Raw genomic sequence first — 24,620 nt, forward strand, 5'->3', positions numbered from 1 at the left:
AATGTTAGTATCTGAATAATGGGCAACTGAATATCCCAAATTTTGCGTCAATGAAGCTGTCGTATTTGTACCATAAGCGTATGGAGCAGCATTCTTTCATTCTGTGTAATGTTCGTCTTCATTACATCAATACAATGGGTACTTACCTTGATTTTACTGTATTGGTTCAGGAAGTGCTGCTATGATCCGTTACACAGTCAGTGTGTCTGCAGTAAGGTATCCAAAATGCCCTTAGCTGAGGATATGGCAGACCTTAGCACACTAAGGAAATATGAGAAATGCTTCATACATTGAATTGAACAGAACGCAAACTGCGACAAGTACCATTCGAGAGCTAGTAAAAAGAAACATTTTCACGAATGCTAGACATTTATTATACATCCATAGCCAGCACAAGTATGGGAATATCTTTTAAGCAGAAGGTACAGCAAAACAAATGTTAGCGAATAAAAAACAATAATTAACGAACCAATAATTTATTACAATATGTAGTGTTAAATTCATGCAAAGATACAATACTTTAGACAGACATAAATACCTCTGTAGTTAATTGTTCGGCTCTTCCAGTTTACACAACATTGTCTACAAAGGATCATCTAGGTATTTTATTGTCATTGTTGTAAACTGTATGGGGGACTTTCAGACCCGAATGTGGGAGTGAACTTTCAGTGACGATCTCTGACTCTGCTACTGCCAAAGGCCCCGGTGCAGTAACTTGAGTTCGACATTTGCAACGGTGGAGCGTATTTTTCGTTTGGCGTTGTCTTACCGCTACTATGCTTTGAGGCAGATCTGTTTCACATAATATATGGACCTTCACGAAAATCATAAGTAGAGAGAATGCTTTGCTGCACAGATATGAAAGTTCACCTATGTACCAGAGATACCGGTGAGCATACACTATGGTTTTCAGTAACTCTGTGCTGTAGGTGAACATTATCCATTATGAAGGATCCTTCCGCCTTTCATCTCAATGTGTGTAAGAAACTGGAGCTAAACATCGTCCCACGGAGACGAGTTCACAGCGGTTTGCATGCTGTTCACCCCACCGTGCTTCCAAGGTACCGAGCGAATGAACAGCGAGAAGTAATCACGGCACAAGTGACTACATATTAATACTGCATTGCATTCAGTTAAGATTAGTTCGAGGTTAGCGGGTAAGAAACGATAATACTAAGAAAAATGGCGTAGTACTCCAGTTCGTCCAGCGGATCGTACATGCGCGCGTAAGTACATTTCGGTCGACAGTCAGAAGCTAGAGCAACAGAATAGCTGTAAGCGGCTCAGATTCATTGCGTCTGCCTAGAGAATCGGGTTAGAGCAGCGAAAAGGTGCGAACGGCGGCTGCGAAGGCGGAGGCGCGATGCGGAGTGGAGGCGTCGGCGTCGGCGTCGGCGTCGCGGCGTGGCGTGGCGTGGCGTCGCTCAGTGCGCGGTCCTCGCGCCCTTCTGCTGGTTCCGCTTCCGGCCCATGTGGCAAATCTTGAAGTGGCACAGCGTCGGCATCATCCCCTGCACTGTTGGGACAGACGGAAAATGCTCGTGTCATACACAGTAATACAAGCTCACGAGAGAAAATATTGAGTCTCTGGTAATCCCCGAAGGGAAGTGGGACTGCAGCCGGACACGTAGTACTAGAATAACGACAACAAACCCAGCGGCTATATTTGAAACTATCGTCGTTTATTCTTTTTAAAACATGCTACCAGTTTCGACACCACATAGTATCTTCTTCAGGCCACGAACGTAACCTACCATCCACAACGGCTTTTCATGTGCAGTGAACAGAATTGTATACAGTGGGCCAAATTAACTGGATTCCGTACCTTCTGTGGCAACAACAAGCCCAGCATGGTCAGACGACATGTTGTCTGACCATGTAAGACAAAATACAGGGTGTAAATAAAGTCTGGGAACACTTCCAGTTATTTATTGCTCAAGGATCAGACACTGTACAGATATCATACATCTGTCATTTTGAAGAGAAACCCTGAAATTTTTTTTCATTTATTCCGCCATGGCGTATTTTGGTAACTCGCCGAGCGCTAGTCGCAAACATGACGAGTTCAGGTGCGGAGCGAGTTTTCTGTGTGTTGGAGGTCATGAAATTGCCTCCCCGATCACCAGATCGCACTCCGTGTGACTTTTTTCTGTGGGGACACATTAAAGATCTGGTGTGTGTACCGCCTCTACTACGTGATGTAGCAGAGCTCCTGGAGAAAATATGGGAAGCGACTGCCAGAGTCTACGATACCATGCTGGGATGGGTACGGCAAGAATTCGATTACCGTATTGACATCTGCCGGGTCACTCATGGTTCGCATATCGAATGTTGGAGAAAAAAAAACCTTTCAGACTTTCTCTTCAAAATGCAATATGTATGACATCTGTGCAATGTTTAGTTGTTGTGCAATAAATAATTGAAAGTGTTCCCGGACTTTATGTACACACTGTATTAGTTACTCCTCTTAAAAGGGCACACTGGTCACTTTGGAGTGAACGCTGGGTTAGAGATTTTACCAGTTGGTGCAGTTGTCTTCAACCACTGACGTAAGCTGTGGAAGGGAAGTAACGTAGATGTGCCAGTCGGTCGCATGGAATCAACGCAATGAGATGGCTTGACGTGGAGCCATGGCAGAAAGCAGCCGACGTGTTGGGAAGTGTCATGACAACAGTGAGAACGAAGTTACCCGATTTCCTGCGGTATCGGTGTGAACTGTCCAACGTGTCTGCAAGGAATGGTACACCACTTGCAGCTGTGTAACACAACTTAAGAACAGTAGTAAGAAATCCTAACCGAAAGGAACCGGAGACGCGTGTCACGTTCACTGTCAGTCAATCATTTTCATAAGTGATAGGAGTTGATACTGTCCGTGATTGTAGGTCCATCTCAACGAGCGAATATTGCCGTGAGACCTCCATACGAGCCAACTTGTAGAAGGGTACATCGTAGATTGCCATTGCTCAGAGCGGCATCTAAAGCGGCTCATCTTCAATGGACCGAACAACACGGAAAGTGGACATAGACGACTGGTGGCGAATAATGTCCTCAGACGAGTCGCGATTCTGCGTCTGTTCAAGTGATGCAAAACGTGGAGTGCACCAACAGCTGAGAGAGGCGTTTAACCTGCGTTGTGTGGAGGGTATACAGGCTAATTCTTATTGACGTTTAAAACCCCCCGAAGCGATGTAGAGTCTAGACAAGTAATTTAATATAAGATACATTGGGCTGCAAAAGTTGGGAAATACCCATAAAGTGGACGACAGATGTTGAACATGTAACGTCACCAGATGACGTACTTAGCCGTAAGTGCAGCGATTGGGCTTGTCAGTCCTATCCTTGCCGGTAGGGGGTAGTGCTACACATTGTTTCACTAGGCTACAGTGTTTTAGAACACCTTTCGAAACGTAATCTGTTGTAAACGTAGAAGCTACAAAATTGTTGTCCCCCTTGTAACCAAGCAAAAGCTGTTCCTATTTCGTGTTTCTTTCCTTTGTTTTTCCTGTTTTTTGTTTTCATACGAGGTCTGTTCAAAAAATTCCGGAACATTCCTAATTTCGCGCCAGTGATGTGTTGGAGCGTAATGCGGTTGGGATCTCTGCACACGCCTGTATTCAATATGTAACTGCCGGAAGTTTCATTGTTGTATGTCAGTTAGTTATTGTTCAGTGCTGTATTGAATGGAACGTTGTGCCGCACTGTTTGCGAATTTAGAAATGGCAGAGTTAGAGGAGCAACGCGTCTGCATTATATTTTGCGTGAAACTCAAGAAAACCTTCATGGAAATACACCAAATGATGCAGAAAGCCTACAGTAATGAGAGTTGAAGCCTTACTCGGTATTATGAATGGGAAGTTAAAGATGACCCTCGTTCAGGATTCCCTTCGACGTCTGCCGACGACTCTCATGTCAGGAATGTTAACGAAATTGTGTGTGCCAATCAAAGAATGACTGCCCGAGAGATTGCAGAAGAATGTAACGTATCAGTTGGATTATGTCATGAAATCTTGACATAGCATATTGGAATGAATCACGTTGTCGCGAAGTTCGTCCCACGGCTCATGAGGCAAGACCAGAAAGACCTTCGCCTCGCAACTGTGTCGAACTTTTGAACCGCGTAAATGAGAACGATATGTTCCTTACGAGAATCATAAGCGGTGATGAGACTTGGGTTTACGGTTATGATGTTGAGGCCAAGGTTCTGTCTTCACTATGGGTCTGGGAAGTTTCTCCAAGATAAAAAAAAAGCTCGTCAGGTCAGATGTCAAAGTCACGTTGATAGTTTTCTTTGGCTTTGAAGGATTAACATGAATTCGTGACACAGGGACAGATGGTACTATCGGGACGTTTTGCGACGCCTGCAGGAAATGTGAAAAGGAAACGTCATGAAGTGTGGCGCGACAATTCATGGCTGTTGCATCACTCATCCCTGTCCGTGCGTGAGTATTGCACAAACAACGAAATTATGTGCTGCCTCATCCTCCGTACTTTCCAGACCTGGCCCATCGGGACTTTTTTTCATTTCCAAAGTTGAAAAACCCACTGAAAGGACGAAGATTTGCAACAGTAGACGAGATAAAAGAAAATCCGCAGACGGCGCTTCGCGCGATCCAACTAGAGGCTTATCAAGACTGCTTCCGGAAGTGGAAACGGCATTGGGAGCGGAGTACCAGTTGTGGAAGAGAGAATTTCTAAGGAGACCATGCACAATAAGTAAAAGGTTATGTTATGTTAACCGGGGACCTAGAAACGACGGAGAGGCTCCTTCCCCGCCGCAGCCCGCAGTGTTCCACAACCCCACGACGACTACCGCAGTCCACTTCACCCCTCCGCCGCTCCACACCGAACCCAGGGTTATTGTGCGGTTCGGCCCCCGGTGGACCCCCCCAGGGAACGTCTCACACCAGACGAGTGTAACCCCTATGTTTGCGTGGTAGGGTAATGGTGGTGTACGCGTACGTGGAGAACTTGTTTGCGTAGCAATCGCCGAGTCAGAATAAGGGGAACCAGCCCGCATTTGCCGTGGCAGATGGAAAACCGCCTAAAACCATCCACAGACTGGCCGGCTCACCGGACCTCGGCATAAATCCGCCGGGCGGATTCGTGCCGGGGACCGGTGCTCCTTCCCGCCCGGAAAGCCGTGCGTTAGACCGCACGGCCAACCGGGCGGGCAAGTAAAAGGTAAGCGTATAAAAAATTTGTAGATGAAGTTCCGGATTTTTTGAACAGGCCTCATACTTTATTTAGTAAAGAATACATAGGTCATTTACTGCTTGCAATGCAATTTGAAAGCTTATACTTATTTACGTGTGAGGTGATACGGTAAATATTTGTTCACTAAACTTTGCAATTACCAGTGGAGACCGCGAGACTGGTCAATAAAATAATAAATATTACTTTAATGTAAAAACGCAATTGTCTAACGTAAAAAAAATACTGTCTACCAGAGGCAAGAGTCGAACCCTGAGCCCCACGCGCTAAAGTAGCGCACATAGGCCTGCAGCCACACCAAGTACTTGACTTGGGCTGGGATGATCAGGTGCGACAGACCGATAGGCTCCACCGCTGCGCGTACGGCGAGGTACGTCATCTGCTAACGTCACATGTCCAGTATTTGTCATCCTCTTTTGGCATATTTCGCGACATTTGCGGCCCCATGTGTCCTATACTAAATTACCTGTCCTGACACCATCTACGTAGCTTCGAGGGTTTTTAAACCTTAATAAGAATCATCCTGTAGTTTAGGGTGGAGGTATTTCTGTGATGTTCTGGCGTTGTTTTTCGTACCATGAGCTGAGTCTACTGGTTCATGTTACCTTGAACATGAACCAGGATGTTCATTTCAGCATTCTCATTGATAAAGTGTCGCCCTTTCTGCTACATCTTCACGATGAGCATACTATGGAAATTACCGTCTTCCAAGAAGACAGCAGGCGTTCTCACAGTTCTGCAGACATATGTTTCAGGTTTGACGAACTCTCAAGCACTCTATCGTAATTCGACTGGCCCGCTAAATTACCCGATCTCAGTCCCGTAGTAAATGTGTGGGAGTATTTAGAACATCGAGTGAAACGGAGCAATCAACCCCCACGAAATTAGGTAGCACTGAGGGATCTACTTATCGCTGAAAATACAGTTGTACATATAAAGTTCAAAGTGAGTGAAAATGTGCGGAATGGATGTGTCAGTATGGTGCAGCACAAACGAAGTCGATAGAAAGTGCAATTACCTGAACCAGATATACAACATGTCGGCCGGCTGGTGTGGCCGAGCGGTTCTAGCCGCTTTAGTCTGGAACCGCGCGACCGCTACGGTCGCAGGTTCGAATCCTGCCTCTGGCATGGATGTGTGTGATGCCATTACGTTAGTTAGGTTTTAGTAGTTCAAAGTTCTAGGGGACTGATGACCTCAGCTGTTAAGTCCCACAGTGCTCAGAGCCATTTGAACCATTTTTTTACAGCATGTCCACTGTTCAGTGATGCTATTAATGGTGGTGTCTATTAGCCCCATACGATGCGGATGTTATTCTTACTAAATGACAGGCATCGAGCGTATGAAGGGGGAGGAATGCAGCCAGCAGCAACACTCATCCTGAGCTCTTCCCTGTTATTGTCTGTGACATTCAAACCGACAGATCGCGATGGTAACACCATACGCGGAAGTCTTTCCTATTGAAGGTATTTGTCGCCGTGACGAGCTCATTGTGGCCGAGCGTTTTCACTTTGTCGAAAAATTTATCACCAACTGTACCGGTGTAACGACTTCTGTAAACGTCATGATGTAGCATCTTCACGTTTTCACAGCGCAGTGAATGATCCAGTAAGTTTCGGGGGATCCAACCGCAGAAACCCTAAGTCTTTTCCTGAAATTTCGCCTGTGTGTCTTTCGGCCATCTTCCGAGACAGATGACAGACTGAAGCTGCAGTACTCGCGGCGTTATTATAACCTGCGGAAACATCACGTGAAGAAACATGGTTTCTGCAGTTGGACGTTCGAAATCTAATGGATCGTGAATACGTCACCTGCGCATACTATTCTCCCAGTTAATAATGTTGGCTCTCGAAGTCACGGCAGCCATTTCTCCTTCAAATAGTTTTCCTGTTTGGTGATCCCATAAAGAAAAAAAAGTCTTAACAGTGCCAGAAATCGAACGTTTGGTCTTCTGGGTGGTTAACCATTCAATTATTAACACGTATTGTTCTTGTTTAATACCAGTGTATTGTCCTCGTCTGATATCAGTCAATATGGTTGAAACACCTCCCATCCTGCGTTTATGACCGAGATTTTCGAGAGGTTTCCCTTGGTTGAAAGGCAAATTCCCGGACTAAAAACTCCCTCCTAAAAATTCCCAATTGGGATTCCCTCTCCCCTTAGCAGCTTGCTTGGTTTTTGGGTCAGTAGTTTCTGGTTCCACATGTGTCTATACTCGGAGTAGTCCGCTCATCTAGCAGATAAAATGGGTGTTAAAAATAAGAACAAGATCCCGACATTTCTTGCAGGAAACCGGTTGGAGTATTTCTCCAACACTAGGTCGCGATTCGACTGATAACTCGAAAAGATGATATCGGTGAAATATGCCGAGACTGCATTCTCATAAAAAAATGACGGCTCCTGAAGGAATGCCTTTATGTACTAGTGTTGGCAGCTGTGCACTTTCTTCACTAAGGTGGTACTCACAGTTCCTCTTGTCATCGGGAGTGTGCGGGCCGCCGTACGGGAGCGGGTGTTCACCGTCTCCCTCGGGGTCGTCTGCGACATCTCCCGGCTCCAGCAGCGGCCCGGCGTCGTGGTCGGCCTGCGCGTGCTGGTCACGCTCCTGCATCATGCGTAGCAGTAGCATGCGCAGCAGCCGCGTCTGCTCCTCCTGCGGAACACAAACAAACACACACATTCACTACGAGGCGTCCATCTGACGGCCAAGATGCGAACTGCTAGCCATAAGTTACCAAAATTCGAATTTTGCGCGTGAATTGCGTATAAATACCCTGTAGTACAGCTACTTGCCTCCACGTACATACCCATTAAAAGTCTGGCAAGTAGTTGCGAGCTGAGTGGTTTCGTTAATGAACACACACTCATGCTCATAAATTAAGGATAATGCTGGTACATGGTGAAACAACGCTCTGGTGGGCGGTTTGCGGGTTTAAATCACCTCAGGGTATGACCGTGCGGTGCATTTGACCTGCGGTCGTCGCACGGTGGCGCTGGCAGCAGTCCACATACGCAGAGGTGTGTTGGTGCATGTCAGAGTACGGTGCAGCGAGTAAGTGTGCAGACGTTTTCAGACGTGCTAATGGTGACTGTGTGTTGAAAATGGCTCAAAGAACACATATTGAAGACGTTATGAGGGGTAGAATACCAGGGCGACTGGAGGCTGGTCAAACACAGCAGGTCGTAGCACAGGCCCTCCGTGTGCCACAAAGTGTGATCTCAAGATCATGGCAACGATTCCAGCAGAAAGGAAACGTGTCCAGGCGCTACAGTACGGGACGTCCACAGTGTACAACACCACAAGAAGACCGATATCTCACCATCAGTGCCCGCAGACGGACACGGAGTACTGCAGGTAGCCTTGCTCGGCACCTTACCACAACCACTGGAACAGTTGTCCCCAGACACACAGTCTGCAGACGACTGAACAGACATGGTTTATTCACCCGGAGACCTGCAAGGTGCATTCCACTGACCCCTGGTCACAGGAGAGCCCGTAAAGCTTGGTGTCAAGAACACGGTACATGGTCATTGGAACAGTGGTCCCCGGTTATGTTCACGGACGAGTCTAGGTACAGCCTGAACAGTGATTCTCGCCGGGTTTTCATCTGGCGTGAACCAGGAACCAGATACCAACCCCTTAATGTCCTTGAAAGGGACCTGTATGGAGGTCGTGGTTTGATGGTGTGGGGTGGGATTATGATTGGTGCACATACACCTCTGCATGTCTTTGACAGAGGAACTGTAAAAGGTCAGGTGTATCGGGATGTCATTTTGCACCAGTATGTCCGCCTTTTCAGGAGTGCAGTAGGTCCCACCTTCCTCTTGATGCATGATAATGCATGCCCCTACCGAGCTGCCATAGTGGAGGAGTACCTTGAAACAGAAGATATCAGGGGAATGGAGTGGCCTGCCTGTTCTTCAGACCTAAACCACATCGAGCACGTCTGGGATGCTCTCGGCCGACGTATCGCTGCACGCCTTCAAACCCCTAGGACACTTCAGGAGCTCCAACGGGCACTGGTGCAATAATGGGAGGCTATACCCCAGCAGTTGCTCTACCACCTGATCCAGAGTATGCCAACCCGTTGTGTGGCCTGTGTACCTGTGCATGGTGATCATATCCCATATTGATATTGGGGCACATGTGCAGGAAGCAGTGGCGTTTTGTAGTACATGTGTTTCGGGGCGGTTTACTCAACTTATCACCGTAGACTTACAGATCTGTGTGGTGTGTGTTCCCTATGTGCCTTTGCTAATAGCGCCAGTTTTGTGTAGTGCCACGTTGTGTGGTACCACATTCTGCAATTATCCTTAATTAATGGGCATGAGTGTATTTCCATTCTCATGTTTCCGCAACTTTGCGATTGCTGGCCAGAAAAAGTAGTATGTCTGTATGAAGTTTAAAACAACATTTGGGAAAATCGCTGCAGAAACATGCCAAATTTTGGAGCAAGCTTTTTGAGGCATTTTTAGGTCAGACACAGACTTACGACTGGTTCCCCGCTTCAAATTCGTGCGAACTGAAGATGACGACCGTTCCTGTCGTTCGTGTCCTAGAACCAAACTAGAAAATATTCAGAAAGCGAGGGTACGGATTCAGCAAGATCGTTTACAGGCCATCCAAATCCTTTGCGACACCCTGGAAATAATTTACGATACATGTCAACGTATTCTGTGAGAAGAATTGATCACGAGTAGGCCTGCGACGAAGTTTGTGCCACGTCTTCTTCAAGATGATCAGAAGCAATATCACATGGAAGTCAGCAGGGAACTTAAGCAATTGCTTCAAGACGATCCGAACTTACTTTCAAAGATTATCATCGTCGATGAAAGTTGGGTTTATGACTATGAATCTGAAAGATCTTACAAGATGGCACTTTTCTCCATCTGCCGTACCCACGACACTCACCTCCATGTAACTTCTTCATGTTCCTCAAGATGAAAGTCAATTTGAAGGGGTGAATAATTAATACACAGAAGGAGATTCATGAGGAACCATAGAGTGTACCAAAACCCTATCTTCAAGGATGCATTTAAAAAGTGGCAGGACTGTCGGAATTCACGTACTCACTCCAAGGGGGACTTGTTTGAAGCTAATGGTACAGAATGATATCTAGTTGAAATATAAAAATTTTAACTAATGTATTTCGGGAACTTTCAAACACTACCTTGTAACTTGCGTAGCAAACAGTAGATAATGTCGAAGGTGAATCTTCCTGACAGATTAAAACTGCTTGTCGGAGCGAAATTATTCCTTAAATCTTGTCTTTTGCGGCCTATGCTCCTACCGACCAAGCTATTCAGGCCCAACTCTCTACCAACGCTGACGGCGCACACTCCGCTACAGAGTGAAAGTTGTAATACGGAAACAACCCTTGCACTGGCTAAGCTGTTTCTCCGCGATATCCTTTCTGTCAGAAGTGCTAGTCACGCAAGGTATGAAAGAGATGTACTGTGACGTTTGCAACGAAAGAGGGAGGTGTTAGTCAGTCGTGCTGGGATATCGGCCGGTAAGAACATTGTCCGTGAAAGGCACTGTTCCAGGCTCGATTGCCAAACTGGCACACAGTTTTAATCTGCGAGTAAGTTTCAAGGCAGTGCGCACTTCGCTGGAGACTGAAAGTTTCGTTCCGGAATGCCGGACATGTCTCTATGTACCACAGAATTCTGATAATTCTTGTTTTGTGTCTAACTGAAACTTGAATATCAACTGTGCAATGACGGTTGGTTACACCACTAATACACGCTTTGGATACCCATCTCCTTTAGTTCGTTCGTTCATTTGTTAGACAGACCTCACCATGTACCGAAATGTCAATGGAAAATACTCTGGGAAACTACACTGGTGCGCAAAATTTAAGGATGCAACTAACTTTTGCATGCTGTGTCGCTGCCAGGTAATATAGCTGTATGAAACTAGGATCACAGACAGAACGAAAGAACTACTACATCACAGTATATAAGGTTGCCGAAACAAAACATCCATTGAGAAGAACACGGGAAACTGAAGAAATTGGCCCAGGTCATTACACGAAAAACACCCACAATACATGAAAGAATCACCTTACACTTGAACTACGCCCTCCACATACGATCAGTTAAACACTGTACTGGGCCGTCATTTCACTCGAAGCTTCGCATAATTTTAAAAATAGGCAAATCTCGACTTGTCGGGCCACACGAACGCGTAGAGTCAACTGTTATTCACTTCCTGTGTTGTTTGTTCCACTGAAGAGGTCCGCAAGCAGTGGCGTTCTGTGAGTTACCCCCCCCCCCCCTTCCCCCTTCCCCCATATTTCTATTGCTTGCAGTTCTCTTTGGATTGTTCGCTCGGAAACTGATTGAAATGTTCCTACATTTACTGACAGCAGCTATTCTTGTCGAGTATGAAACCGATCTGTGCTTGACAAGGCGTGATACTTGTCTCTGGCCCCTGTCAGGATATTTTTACGATCACAGTTCTTATTATTACGTGGGTGCGAGTGGTACAGAATTCCTTTTAGACACTTTGGCAGTCTGTATTGATACAGAACAAGTCGGGCAACTTCATTCATGGTGTGGTTATGGCGTGTCCAAACACGATACTTCGTGAAACTTCCTGGCAGATTAAAACTGTGTATCAGACCGAGACTCGAACTTGGGACCTTTGCTTTTCGCTTGCAAGTGCTCTAATCTGCCAGAAAGTCTTATATAAGCGCACACTCCGCTGCAGAATGGAAATTTCACTCTGGAAACATCCCCCAGGCTGTGGCTAAGCCATGTCTCCGCAGTATCCTTTCTTCCAGGAGCGCAAGTTCTGCAAGGTTCGCAGGATAGCTTCTGTGAAGTTTGGGAGGTAGGAGGCGAGGTACTGGCGGAATTATAGCTGTGGGGACGGGTCGTGAGTCGTGCTTGGGTGGTTCAGTCGGTAGAGCACTTGCCCGTGAAAGGCAAAGGTCCTGAGTTCGAGTCTTGGTCTGACAACAGTTTTAATCTGCCAGAGAAGTTTCATATCAGCACACACTCCGCTGCAGAGTGGAAGTTTCATTCTGGTTCACGATACTTCCGTTTCTGCCACACTGTCACGACTCACGGCGCGCCACTTTACTGTGGTTGTTCCATCCAGTCTACTGGCACATACACACCGCTTCACTGTCATGACTTATTGTACGGGTGGAGGGCCACACGACCCCTTCGTAGATGTTGTACATCATCTGCAGTGCTCGAAAGCGAGAAATATGCTCTTTTAAACGGGTGAGTAATACTATGTCCAGTGAGCTCATTTCTATTTGGGGAACCCTTTGCTTCTCTTCCAGCTTTTGAGATTAGGCTGAAAGGAATTGATTTTTTTCCCTGTGCTGGATCTCAAACCGACTGCCCTAACTATTCGGTCAAGAAATGAGTTTTGCGTCTCTATAAATAGCGCACGAGGCACTGTACAGTGCATGGCTGAAGGTAAATCGTACCAGTATTATCAGTTTTCTTTCCTATTCCGTTGGTATATTGAGTGAGGCAAAATGACACTCAGTTTGCATGTGTGTATATCTTAATGTCCCTTTTTTCGTGTTTCCTTCGTGAGGTAGTCGCCATGTGTTTTTCGATTACAGCTTCTCTAAATGTACTCAACAATGTTTCACGAGAACTACACTGTCTGATCGAAAGTCCATCACCTATTAGTGGACAGTAATTTGGGGTGTCTCTATCTTTTGCCCTTATGGCAGCTTGAATTCTGCTGACGACGCTTTCAATGTAGTCTCTGAATGTCTGGAGAAATGGCAGCCCGTTCTCCGTCAAGAGCCGAAACCAGAGAAGGCGGTAATGTTCGACGCTGGGGTCCACTCAAAAGTGTTCGTTTGGGTTCAGGTCGGTGCTCTAGAGAGACCACTCCATTTCAGGAATGTTTTTATTCACGAACCACTGATTCACAGATGACGCTTTATTGCAGAGTGCATTGTTACCCTGATACAAGCAGTCATCATCTCCGTACTGTTACTCTGCTGTATGTAGTACACAATTCTGCAAAAAAGTGTTCATATCCTTCCGCATTTACCGTTTTCTTAAGCGCAATAAGAGGAGCCCACCCTAACCGCGAAAAACAGCCCCATATCGTAACATCACCTCCTCCATACTTCACTGTAGGCGCTACACATTATGGCGGGTAAAGATCCCCAGGCATTCGCCAAACGCAAACTCTTTCGTCGGATTGTCATAGGGTATAGCTTGGTTCGTCACTCTAAATCACTCGTTTCCAGTCATCCACTGTCCAGTGACATTGCTCTTTACACCACCTCAAGCGTCGCGCAGCAACGACTACAGAAATGTCTTTATTATGAGGACCAGCTCGATCATTATACCCAATTCTTTTTAATCTCCGTATGCACAGTCATTGTGCTAGATGAACTGCTGGGAGCAGTTTGAAACTAACGTGTAATTCCTTCCACTGATTTCATGGACTTTTTTTTACAAATACCCTCCGCAATGCTCGACAGTCCCCGTCCGTAAGTACAGTGAGGTCTACCTTCTCTTGGTTAGAATGGTTAAAATTTCCGTTACGGCTTTGTTACTAGGTTGCATCCAATTACTAGTTCACTTTCGAAGTCACTGACTTGTCCTGGCTGAGCCATTTCGCTGACACCGCTTCTCTGCTAACAACACAATACTTCCCGCCTGCTTTTATACTCTCCTGACATGTAGTGATCAGTTCCGCATTACATGGGTCTGTCCGGATACCTTTGATCATATCGTGTACGTCCTTTCTATTGCAAGGATTCCGATTTCAGTTATCTTAACATTTCGTTTACGCTTTCGTATCGGGTATACCGAATTGTTACGGCCCTCGCAACTAGTATTTGAATTAGTCGATATCTGTTGTCAAGCCTAATTGATAAAGACTCCAAACACGGGAATAATACTATAGAATTGGCCAGAGCAAGGACTTGTATCCGGTTTCTTTTACAGACGCACTGCATTTTCCAGAATCCGTACAACGAATCTAAGTCTTCCATCGCCTTACGTGATTGTTCCAGTTCATTTGGCTTCTTAGTGCAGCAGGACATTGATAGCTCTGCATGCTAGGGGATCTGCTTATGCCGTATTATCAAATATTCCGAATTATCGTGGTTACTTTTTTTTTAAAAAAAAAGACCTTGTCTTAAAAAAAGGGTATAAACAAAACCTATTGTTTTAATGTGCAAAAACAAGTAACAGTGTTTTGTTACACATAATAGTAGTGGTTAGATTACAGTATAAAAAAATTAAAAGTATTTATTGCTATTCTGTAAAAACGAAATTGAAGTAAAAGCCGATTACTGTACTTTTCTATTACATCAGATTAAGGCATATGTGTCACATTTTTAGTGGTCTGGGCTTTTGATATTTGCCAATCACAAACAAAGGGAGTGTATTGTTACCTGAAGCATTTCCACATACTAAGACAGTTATTCTGCCTTTATTCTATTTAAAACACTTTGCGGTGGACTCCATAGCTTCCACTGGTGTTCAATTGGGCAAACAGCGCCATAACAGGCCAATCGTATCAGCGCTACAAATTTGTTGTGGGGAAAACTTACGCTCATCACCAAGCTTTTGAAGCATTATTTTGTACTCGTTTGCAGCAGTCTTATCAGCAGATTTTATTGCAACATACACTGCTAGTTTACGGATGCTAATTCGTGCCGGATTATCGTGATCTTACTGTATTACGTTTAAATGCTTATAAATTGTGGAATCCTTAAGATGTACAGCAGTAATCTTTTAGTCGGATGCTATCGGGTTCTTTCTCTTTGTTATAAGCATCACCTTACACTTATCCACATTAAAAGGGAGCTGCCGTTCCTTAGCACAAGTGGAAATATTGTCGAAGTCTCTCAGCAATTCCTTACGGCCGTTGAACGGCGACGCTTTTCTGTACATAACTGCATCGTCAGCGAAAAGTTTTAAAGTGCTGCTGATCCTACTTGATGAATCGTTGAAATATACGGAAAACATTAGAGGTCTCATTATGCTTCCGTGATTCACACATGAAGTTACTTTCGTCTCAGTAGATTATTCACTGTCCAGTATGACGTACTGGGTTCTAATAGTCAAATACCAGTAAACCGCACTCTGATTCTTTAATGAAACTAGCTCCCATGTATAAAACGTCATATCTCCTGAAGTATGTGTCGTACAGTGATATAACTGTGCAGATACAGTCGGTGGTATGTGTGAGTACTTTCTGAAAAAAGTGTTGCGAATAGATGTGGTAGTAAAGAAGTAATAAATTAAAACTACATCCCCGATGCTACATTTTACTGTGTGGGCAACGAAAATGTAATAAACGATAAACTTTTTCCCTTTCACCATTTTGTTGGGTTTGCCAGTGAGAGAAAGTTTCGTAAAGGCTTGAAATTATGCGCAAACTTCGTTGCAGATCGCTATGTGCTCTTATTGTGAAAGCTGAGTGAATATAGTTTGGGTAATTTACGCGCTGCGAGTTGCACCGCCTCAAGACATACTCGTGTACACGGATTCCATCTATAATATTTGACATATTGTGTTAAACCCTGAACAGAAGATTATAGCTCTTAATGAGTATATTATGACGGCACTTTAAATTTTTAAATCCGGTCAATAATTGTGTGAAATATTGAATACCACACTTTTGTTGCCCCTTGGGACCCGTTAGATATGCAACGTGGAACTAATCTTGTAGTAATACGCAGTGAGGCAGCTAAGACAGGCAACTCCAGATAAATTCAGGATGCATAAATATATTGAGGTGCGGTTTTCGCCAGGTTAAAGCGTTCATTATGGCAAATTTCCAGACGTTCGCAATTAATTTTATCGTTTATAGTCTCGAAATTACGACATCGACTTCGTTTCTTTCTAATGGAACTGTATACTTTTTCTGTGACATTTGAAAGAAACTTCTAAGAGACCATCAACGATGTGGCATATATGGGACTTGATCAAACAGTACGAAGATTACAGCGCCGCGAACCACTGTCCCGTCTTCAGAAGAAAAGGTTCCACAAACGTCTGCCTACTATACACAATGTTAGCAAGCACGTAACTGGGGTACAGTTCTTGTGTTTACCTCTGCCCTTGAAGCCTATCTATCTCCTGTTATGCTGTTGTAGCAATCGGGTAACTTGTTCGTAAAGGTATTGAGACGAAAAAGTGCTTCGGTTGTATGTTGAAAAGTATCCAGGCCGTGCCGAGCACTCACCATCTGTCTTTGCAGACGTAATAAAAATAATTTGGAAGTGTGGAAAATAAAGTACCCCATGGAAAAGAAAATAATTAAAGAAATGAAACTAACATTTTAACACCAGTAACAGAATGCAACTGTCACTAAGAGGCATCTCGGAAGTACGAGAGGGATAAACCAACGAGTGTTCTGCGAACACTACATTCCATTGCATTTCATCCTCTTCAAGTTTCGCTGCATCAACAGTTTCGTGACAATGACTTCCAAAATTACTTACAGTCCTCCGAATGTTATCTAAGAAAAGCGCAAAGTGATGCGGCATGCCTAGGCAAAATTTTGTTTATGGAAGAAGCATCGTTTTCAAACCATGGGCAAGTCAATCTTCACAGTGTGCACTAATCTTCAGTTGAAAATCCACGCTGACTCGAAGACGCTCTTGTCTATCACCGTTTGGTGCGTGTTTTTCAAGACAGGAATCATTGGTCCCTGTTTTATTGATGAGAATCTAAAGAGACTCAAGTATTTCGAGTTCCTCAGGTATACTGTTGCCGCAGTTATTGGAAGACATCCCATTGGATGCAAGACAATCATTTTGGTATCAAGATGACGGATGTACCCCCCACTCCACAAATGTAATAACAGACCCTCGTAAAAAAACATTTTCAAAGCACTAGAACAGGCCGTGCGGTTCTAGGCTGGAGCCGAGCGACCGCTACGGTCGCAGGTTCGAATCCTGCCTCGGGCATGGATGTGTGTGATGTCCTTAGGTTAGTTAGGTTTAATTAGTTCTAAGTTCTAGGCGACTGATGACCTCAGAAGTTAAGTCGCATAGTGCTCAGAGCCACTTCAACCACTTCGCACTAGAACACAAAATCGTGTGCACTCTCGCCAAATTTACTTTTATTGGTGGTGAAAGTTAAAACAAGAGGCCTGTTAGGGAACACAGACGACTCTCGAAGACATGAAACGCCTTGCAACACGGACCTGTGCTGCCATAAACTTGAGATGAAATTCAACGTGCGCTGTTGTTACTCCAGAACCACTGTATAGCCTGTTGCAATGTTCCAGGTCAATTTTTTGAGTACGATATGACAGCTTTAATAATAAGCACGCGAACCGAACCTGAGTTATGTGTTGCTTACATTTTTTGTAACACGGCAGACATTTGTGGAACCTCTTTTTCTGCCGGCGAGACAGTGATTTGCGACGCTGTTATCTTGACACTGTTTGAACCCCTACGTGTTATGTCGCTGAAATTTTTCGTAGAAGCTTGCTTCAGATGCCACAGAAAACAGCATATAACTCCATTAGAAAAAAAGACAAATAATTCGGCGACTTTAAACTAGGGATGGGAAAAACTAACCTGTTAAAACCGATACCGGTATTTTAGTTCTGAGTAACCGGCATTTTTCGGTATTTATTAGGTCTCGCTTATAACAGGTGTTTTTTGAACAAATACCCGAGTAAAAAATCTAAATATCAATTAGTCATAGCGGCAGTACTAAGATTTTTCGTTTTTAAATAAACCTTTTTTAAAAAGGGGTGATTTTTATTCGTAAAATTTGCACTGGTTTGAAATATTAAATTGTTATAGAAAATGGGAAGAGCGATTAGTGCTTTCTTAATAACACTGCCGACAGAAACGAGCAACGAACGAATGGTATAAGAATTAGTGCAACATTGCTGAGACAATAATGTTCCTGTTGCCGTGACGTGGCTTAAGGCACGCGTATACGAGCAGTGTGCAAGACTTTCCCCCACTTGGTCTATACGGTAATTTCTCACTGTCGTCTCTGGACATCCGTCGTATTGCAGAATGGGACCAACCCTAGTCTGGAAATATTTTTTACGAGGTGATGTAGCAGTGAAGTACAATGCGTCATTTGCTTTAAAAGCTTGAAGATTTGTCTGCCATTCCTATGAAATACTAAAAGAAGAAGGGAATTTGGCAACAGTAATAAATGAAAAACTTAACAACAGTTTATTCATAGTGTAAAAAAAAAAAACAAAAAAAAAACAGAAAGCAGCGAATCTGCTGCATGTTTCTACACAATATCCCTTTATCTGCTTGTAGCGCTTGAAAACGAACAGATTAGCAAGAAAAACAGAATTCTTCAACCTCATTTTTCACGCTTGAACACAAACTATTAGTAATGTCCAAATAGTGGTATGATCCCAGATTGAAACACTGTTTCTGAGCAGAGATTCAAAAAATTAGAATCAAAGAATACGCCTGGTTTTTTGTAGTATTCAACCACTTATCACTTTTCGAGAAAAGCAGAGAACCGTGAATGGACTAAGTATTCTTTTATTTGTCTTTTTAATTTAATATTTTAATTCTACGTATCCTGAAACTGCAAGAGAGTGAGTGTCATAATGTTTCAACAATTGTTCGATTTCTACGTTTATTACAGAAGTAATAGGAAAGAAAAACTAAAAGTCGGTAATTTTGAACGTTTGTAACAGTCAGGTTTCTGACGTGAAAAAAAGGATGTTACCGAACACCGGTTGTTTCAGTGATAACCGCCAAATAAAAATTGTTCGTCAGGAAATTCATCATGCTGTGCGCTATAACCGGGCGAAAATCTCACCGCGATATATTTTTTTCATTCTGGATATACAAGGTGAATCACCAAAAAATTGCAACACAAAATTGTGGAAATGGAAAGTGCTACTGATGTGCAATTTCCGCAAAATGGATTGGTAGGTAGGGGTTCTTATTGTTAGCCAATAAACAGATTGTGATAATACTTAGAAAATGTATTTTTTTGCAAACACATGTTTTTTTTAATGGAACAATTCCTATTGGCATTAAGAAACTAAAAGTAAGGAAATTAGAAAGTCAGTTGTGTTTGTTGTAGGATTCTTGTGCCAGTCGTTTATGAGATATCGTATTTTAAAAACTTCCTACCCCGACAATACCTATGGTAGCACATACTAAAGAACAACCCAAGTGCATGCACCTGTTATGTGGATTCTGATCAGTAACGAGAGAATTAACCACTACCGGTTGCGTTCAAAATAACCACCGGCAGCGGCAATACACGCTTCCAGTCTGGCATGGAACGACTGCTGCACACGTCCTAGCATTTCAGTGGAGATGTCCGAGCAGGCTGCAGTAATTCGTCGTTGCATATCACCGGATGTTGTTGGTATGACCCAGTAGACCGCGTCTTTCAGCTTTCTCCACATAAAAAACTCTACAGGAGTCAAATCGGGGAACGGGCCGGCCAAGGTATAGGTTCTCTGCGTCCAATCCAACAATTTGGAAACAATTCGTGAAGACTTACTGTAGTTCTACGTGCACTATGGGCTGGGCAACCACCATGTTGGTATCAAATTTTCCTCCTAGTCTCCAGGGGAACGTCTTCCAGCGTCCTAGAAGACAGTCGTTTAGGAATGTGGTGGTTTCACTATCCCACACCACACGTTTACACTCGGTGGGTGCTGACTTTCCACATAACGAAGCCAACAGGGATTGTCAACAGACAAATGGTGCATGTTTCGGCGGTTTACGTGGCCGTGATTGGTAAACGCGGTTTCACCACTAAACAAGATACATGTGTAGTATACTGTCTTAATGCCTATATACGGAAGTTAACACGATTCTCATAATCATTTCCATGCAGCTCTTGTCCATGCGTAGGACACTTGCCTGACTCATGCCACTTCCTTGTTCGATTGCGCGGGAGTGGATCAACTGCAACAGCAGCAAGGCCATTAATTTCACCATCTTCTGTCGTCATTTGTTTCCTTCTGTCACGTCGTGTAGGTGCTACTATACAACTTTCACGTAACTGGTTGAAGAGGTTGATAAATAATTGCCGAGATGGTTGACGTCTGTTGAGTCATCTTACCACACGCACCGCGCAAGAACGAACTGCATTTTTCCTACTCTCTCCATGCACCATGAGCATGTCGCCTTTTTCTCCGTTGGTGAGTCCTATCGTCCACTCACGACCTACTGCTTGGACTAGTCACATACTAACTGATTAGCCAGTCGCAAAGCACTCGGACAAACAAGGACACTGTAAGCAAACATAACAACATCGTACCTAGCAACTACGCAGGTTGAATGGCACAAACAAGTGTCGGTGCGGGAACTTCTTAAAATACCATGTCTAGTAAACGACTCGCACTAGAATCCTGCAGCAAACACCTCTGACATTCTAATTTACGCTACTTTCATTTTGTTAATCTCAATAGGCATTGCTCCATTTAAAAAATTATGTTTGCTCAAAACTTCACTTTCAAAGTATTATTACACTCTGTTGATTGGCTAACAATACGAGTCCCTGACTACCGATCCACTCTTGAAAACTGCACGACAATAGCACTTCCCCTTTCAGCAATATTTGCGGGGCAACTTTCAGAATACTGGTCTTGTGTTTGGGGTGGCCCGTCTTGGCTGCCTCACCCAGTATACAGGGTGCGGCGCTTGGATCCGGACAAATTTCAGTTTAAATTTCCCGCCATATCGTAGTTCGTCGGAGGTCGCGATTGGCGTTCTTCAAAGCCATAGGTATCTAGTAAACAGTCAGAACCTCAAAATGCCCGGGATGTTACGGACAAAGTCGGAGTACGCCCGAAGCGGCGCGATTAATGAAAGTCTACGCGCTGAGCGTTCGCCCAGTGAAATAGTTCGATTCTTTGAGTACCCGAGATCAACTCTTTACGATATTGTGACCAAGTATAATGCTTGGAAGAAGTCTGGGGTTCGCGTCCTAGGTATTGTGTTCAGTAACCGCCACATTTATTTTAAAAGAGACAAACTGTCACAAAAGAAGTTTACCTGCGAGTGTTGACGAATGACGTGAAACCGTGGATGGCAACTGTGGCTTTGGGGAGACAATATGTCTTTCAATAGGACGTTGCACCGGCTCATATGAGCCATTTAGTCCAAAACTGGCTCTCGGATAACGTTCCTTGTTCTGGTCAAAGGAGTTCTGGCCACGAGTAGCCCAGATTTGAACCCCGTCGACTACTATGTTTGGAGCATAGTCGAAAGAGTTACCAATAAGACGAGGCACTCTGATTTGGCATCTCTGCGCACCGCTATCGAAGCAGCATTCGCGAAAATAGACTGTGCTGTTTTAAAAAGTGCGTGCGATCGCTTCAGGACAAAATTGGAGATGGCTATTTCGGCTGAAGGTGGTTACATCGAGTAATGTCACTCTTGAAAGGTACCACTACTTACAGTGTGACAATTGTAGATCTATAGGAAATAAAATCGTCGTAACTTCTGAATGGTTTTCGTTAGGACGCTCAAACTGCACGGTTAACCGATGGTTTTCGTTAGGACGCTCAAACTGCACGGTTAACAGCGGGGCATGATAGAAATTCGTGTGGACTTTGTATGATTTGGTTTAGCGACGAAGCTCACTTTCATTTGGATGGGTTTGTCAATAAGCAAAATTGGCGCATTTGGGGGATTGAGAATCCGCATTTCGCGATCGAGAAGTCTCCTCAAGAGGTGACTGAGTGGTGTGGAATGTCCAGTCACGGAATAATCTGTGCGATATTCCTTGATGACGCGGTGACTGCTAAACGGTAGGTGAAGGTTTTGGAAGATAATTTCATCCGCATTATCCAAAGTGACCCTGATTTCGACAACATGTGGTTCACGCAAGACGGAGCTCGACCCCATCGAATCAGGAAAATGATGTGCTGCAGGAGCAATTTTGGGACCGCATTCCGGCTCTGGGGTACCCAGAAGCCACTGGCTTGGGCCTCGATTGGACGCCATATTCCGCGGATTTGAACACATGCGAATCCTTTTTGTGTGGCTATGTTAAGGTCATCCATAGCTGAGCTGAAAACAGCCATTCAGGAGGTCATCGACAGCATCGATTTTCCGACACTTCAGCGGGTTATGCAGAATTTCGCTATTCGTCTGCGTCACATCATCACCAATGATAGCAGGCATGTCGAACAGGTCATAACCTAAATTCTAATATCTGTAGTGACGTTTAAATGTTGGACAGAGTCTGTGCACTCCGTAGTTTGTAACTAATTTACGTTTCTTTTCATGTAGTTCAGTAATTGTCGCCCTATACAGGGTGGTCCATTGATTGTGATCGGGCCAAATATCTCACGAAATAAGCATCAAACGAAAAAACTACAAAGAACGAAACTCGTCTAGCTTGAAGGGGGAAACCAGATGGCACTATGGTTGGCCCGCTAGATGGCGCTGCCATAGGTAAACCTTATATCAACTGCGTTTTTCAAATAGGAACCCCCATTTTTATTACATAATCGTGTAGTATGTAAAGAAATATGAATGATTTAGTTGGACCACTTTTTTCGCTTTGTGGTAGGTGGCGCTGTAATAGTCAGGAACGTATAAGTACGTGGTATCACGTAACATTCCGCCAGTGTGGACGGTATTTGCTTCGTGATACATTACCCGTGTTAAAATGGACCGTTTACCAATTGCGGAAAAGGTCGATATCGTGTTGATGTATGGCTGTTGTGATCAAAATGCCCAACGGGCGCGTGGTATGTATGCTGCTCGGTATCCTGGACGACATCATGCAAGTGTCCGGACCGTTCGCCGGATAGTTACGTTATTTAAGGAAACAGGAAGTGTTCAGTCAAATGTGAAACGTCAACCACGACCTGCAACAAATGATGATGCCCAAAGTAGGTGTTTTAGCTGCTGTCGCGGCTAATCAGCATATCAGTAGCAGACAAATTGCGCGAGAATCGGGAATCTCAAAAACGTCAGTGTTGAGAATGCTACATCAACATCGATTGCACCTGTACCATATTTCTATGCACCAGGAATTGCATGGCGTCGACTTTGAACGTCGTGTACATTTCTGCCACTGGGCACAAGAGAAATTACGGGACGATGACAGATTTATGGCACGCGTTCTATTTAGCGACGAAGCGTCATTCACCACAGCGGTAACGTAAACCGGCACAATATGCACTATTGGGCAACGGAAAATCCACGATGACTGCGACAAGTGGAACATCAGCTACCTTTGGGGGTTCATGTATGGTGCGGGATTATGGGAGGAAGGATAATTGGCCCCCATTTTATCTATGGCAATCTAAATGGTGCAATGCATGGTGATTTCCTACGTAATGTTCTACCGATGTTGCTACAAGATGTTGCATGACAGAATGGCGACGTACTTCCAACATGATGGACGTCCGGCTTGCGTGCGGTTCAAGCGGTATTGAATAGCATGTTTCATGACAGGTGGATTGGTCGTCGAAGCACCATACCATGGCCCGCACGTTAACCGGATCTGACTTCTTTCTGTGGGTAAAGTTGAAGGATATTTGCTATCGTGATCCTCCGACAACGCCTGACAACATGCGTCAGCGCATTGTCAATGCATGTGCGAACATTACGGAAGGCGAACTACTCTCTTGTTACACGTATTGCCAAATGCACTGAGGTTGACGGACATCATTTTGAGCATTTATTGCATTAATGTGGTATTTACAGGTAATCACGCTTTAACAACATGCGTTCTCAGAAATGATAAGTTCACAAAGGTACATGTATCACATTGGAACAACCGAAATAAAATGTTCAAACGTACCTACATTCTGTATTTTAATTTAAAAAAACCTACCTGTTACGAACTGTTCGTCTAAAATTGTGAGCCATATGTTTGTGACTATTACAGCGCTATCTGCCACAAAGCGAAAAAAGTGGTCCAGCTAAAACATTCATATTTATTTACGTACTACACGAATATGTAATAAAAAATTGGGGGTTCGTTCTAAAAAAAAACGCAGTTGATATCCGTTTGACCTATGGCAGCGCCATCTAGCGGGCCAACCATAGCGCTATCAGGTTTGCCCCTTCAAGCTAGACAAGTTTCGTCCTTTGTAGTTTTTTCGTTTGACATTTATTTCGGCAGATATTTGGTCCGGTCACGATCAATCGACCACCCTGTATATGTAAAAGGATTTTAATATTGATTTGAATTTCTTTTAGTAAATTTGCTCTTTAAAAAAACGTTTCATTTGTCCGGATTTGAGCGCCGCGCCCTGTAGATTCACTGTATCTGTGAGGTTGCGGTACTAGCGTTGCCCCGCGACTGACCTGGCTGAGCCCCTGGGGCGGCGGCTCGTCGTCCGGCCAGTTGGCGCCGGCGACGGCGTCGTACTCTGCCTCGGCGGCGGCGGCGGCCGCAGCGAACCTGGCGGCGTCGCGCGGCAGCGGCAGCAGCATGGCGCGCGCCGCCACGGGCGCCGGGCCCGGGCCGGCCAG

The 24,620-nt window shown here is 44.5% G+C and overlaps 2 protein-coding genes across 6 annotated transcripts in view; one reads left to right on the top strand and one right to left on the bottom strand.

Annotated features, from left to right (window-relative positions):
* LOC126175652 (DNA ligase 3) overlaps window positions 1–24,620 on the top strand; it is a 644,184-nt gene that overhangs the window by 42,246 nt on the left and 577,318 nt on the right. The gene's annotated exons all lie outside the window — the stretch shown is intronic.
* LOC126176498 (uncharacterized) lies at window positions 461–24,581 on the bottom strand. The gene is made up of 3 exons (XM_049923652.1): window positions 24,453–24,581; window positions 7,678–7,864; window positions 461–1,516 (listed from the first exon to the last, which is right to left on the bottom strand). Exons 1-3 carry the CDS (start codon window positions 24,579–24,581, stop codon window positions 1,425–1,427), a joined length of 408 nt encoding a protein of 135 aa, XP_049779609.1. The 3' UTR covers window positions 461–1,424.

Source organism: Schistocerca cancellata, chromosome 3 (genome assembly GCF_023864275.1).
Source record: "Schistocerca cancellata isolate TAMUIC-IGC-003103 chromosome 3, iqSchCanc2.1, whole genome shotgun sequence".
Taxonomy (NCBI): domain Eukaryota; kingdom Metazoa; phylum Arthropoda; class Insecta; order Orthoptera; family Acrididae; genus Schistocerca; species Schistocerca cancellata.

Bases quoted from the DNA above. Each gene is read 5' to 3' on its own strand.
- LOC126176498 (XM_049923652.1), bottom strand. From the start codon at position 24,581: ATGCTGCTGCCGCTGCCGCGCGACGCCGCCAGGTTCGCTGCGGCCGCC. The intron at 7,865-24,452 runs GTCAGTCGCGGG...TGTGTTCCGCAG, and splicing joins CGCCCCAGGGGCTCAGCCAG to GAGGAGCAGACGCGGCTGCT. The intron at 1,517-7,677 runs GTGAGTACCACC...CTGTCCCAACAG, and splicing joins TCCCGATGACAAGAGGAACT to TGCAGGGGATGATGCCGACG.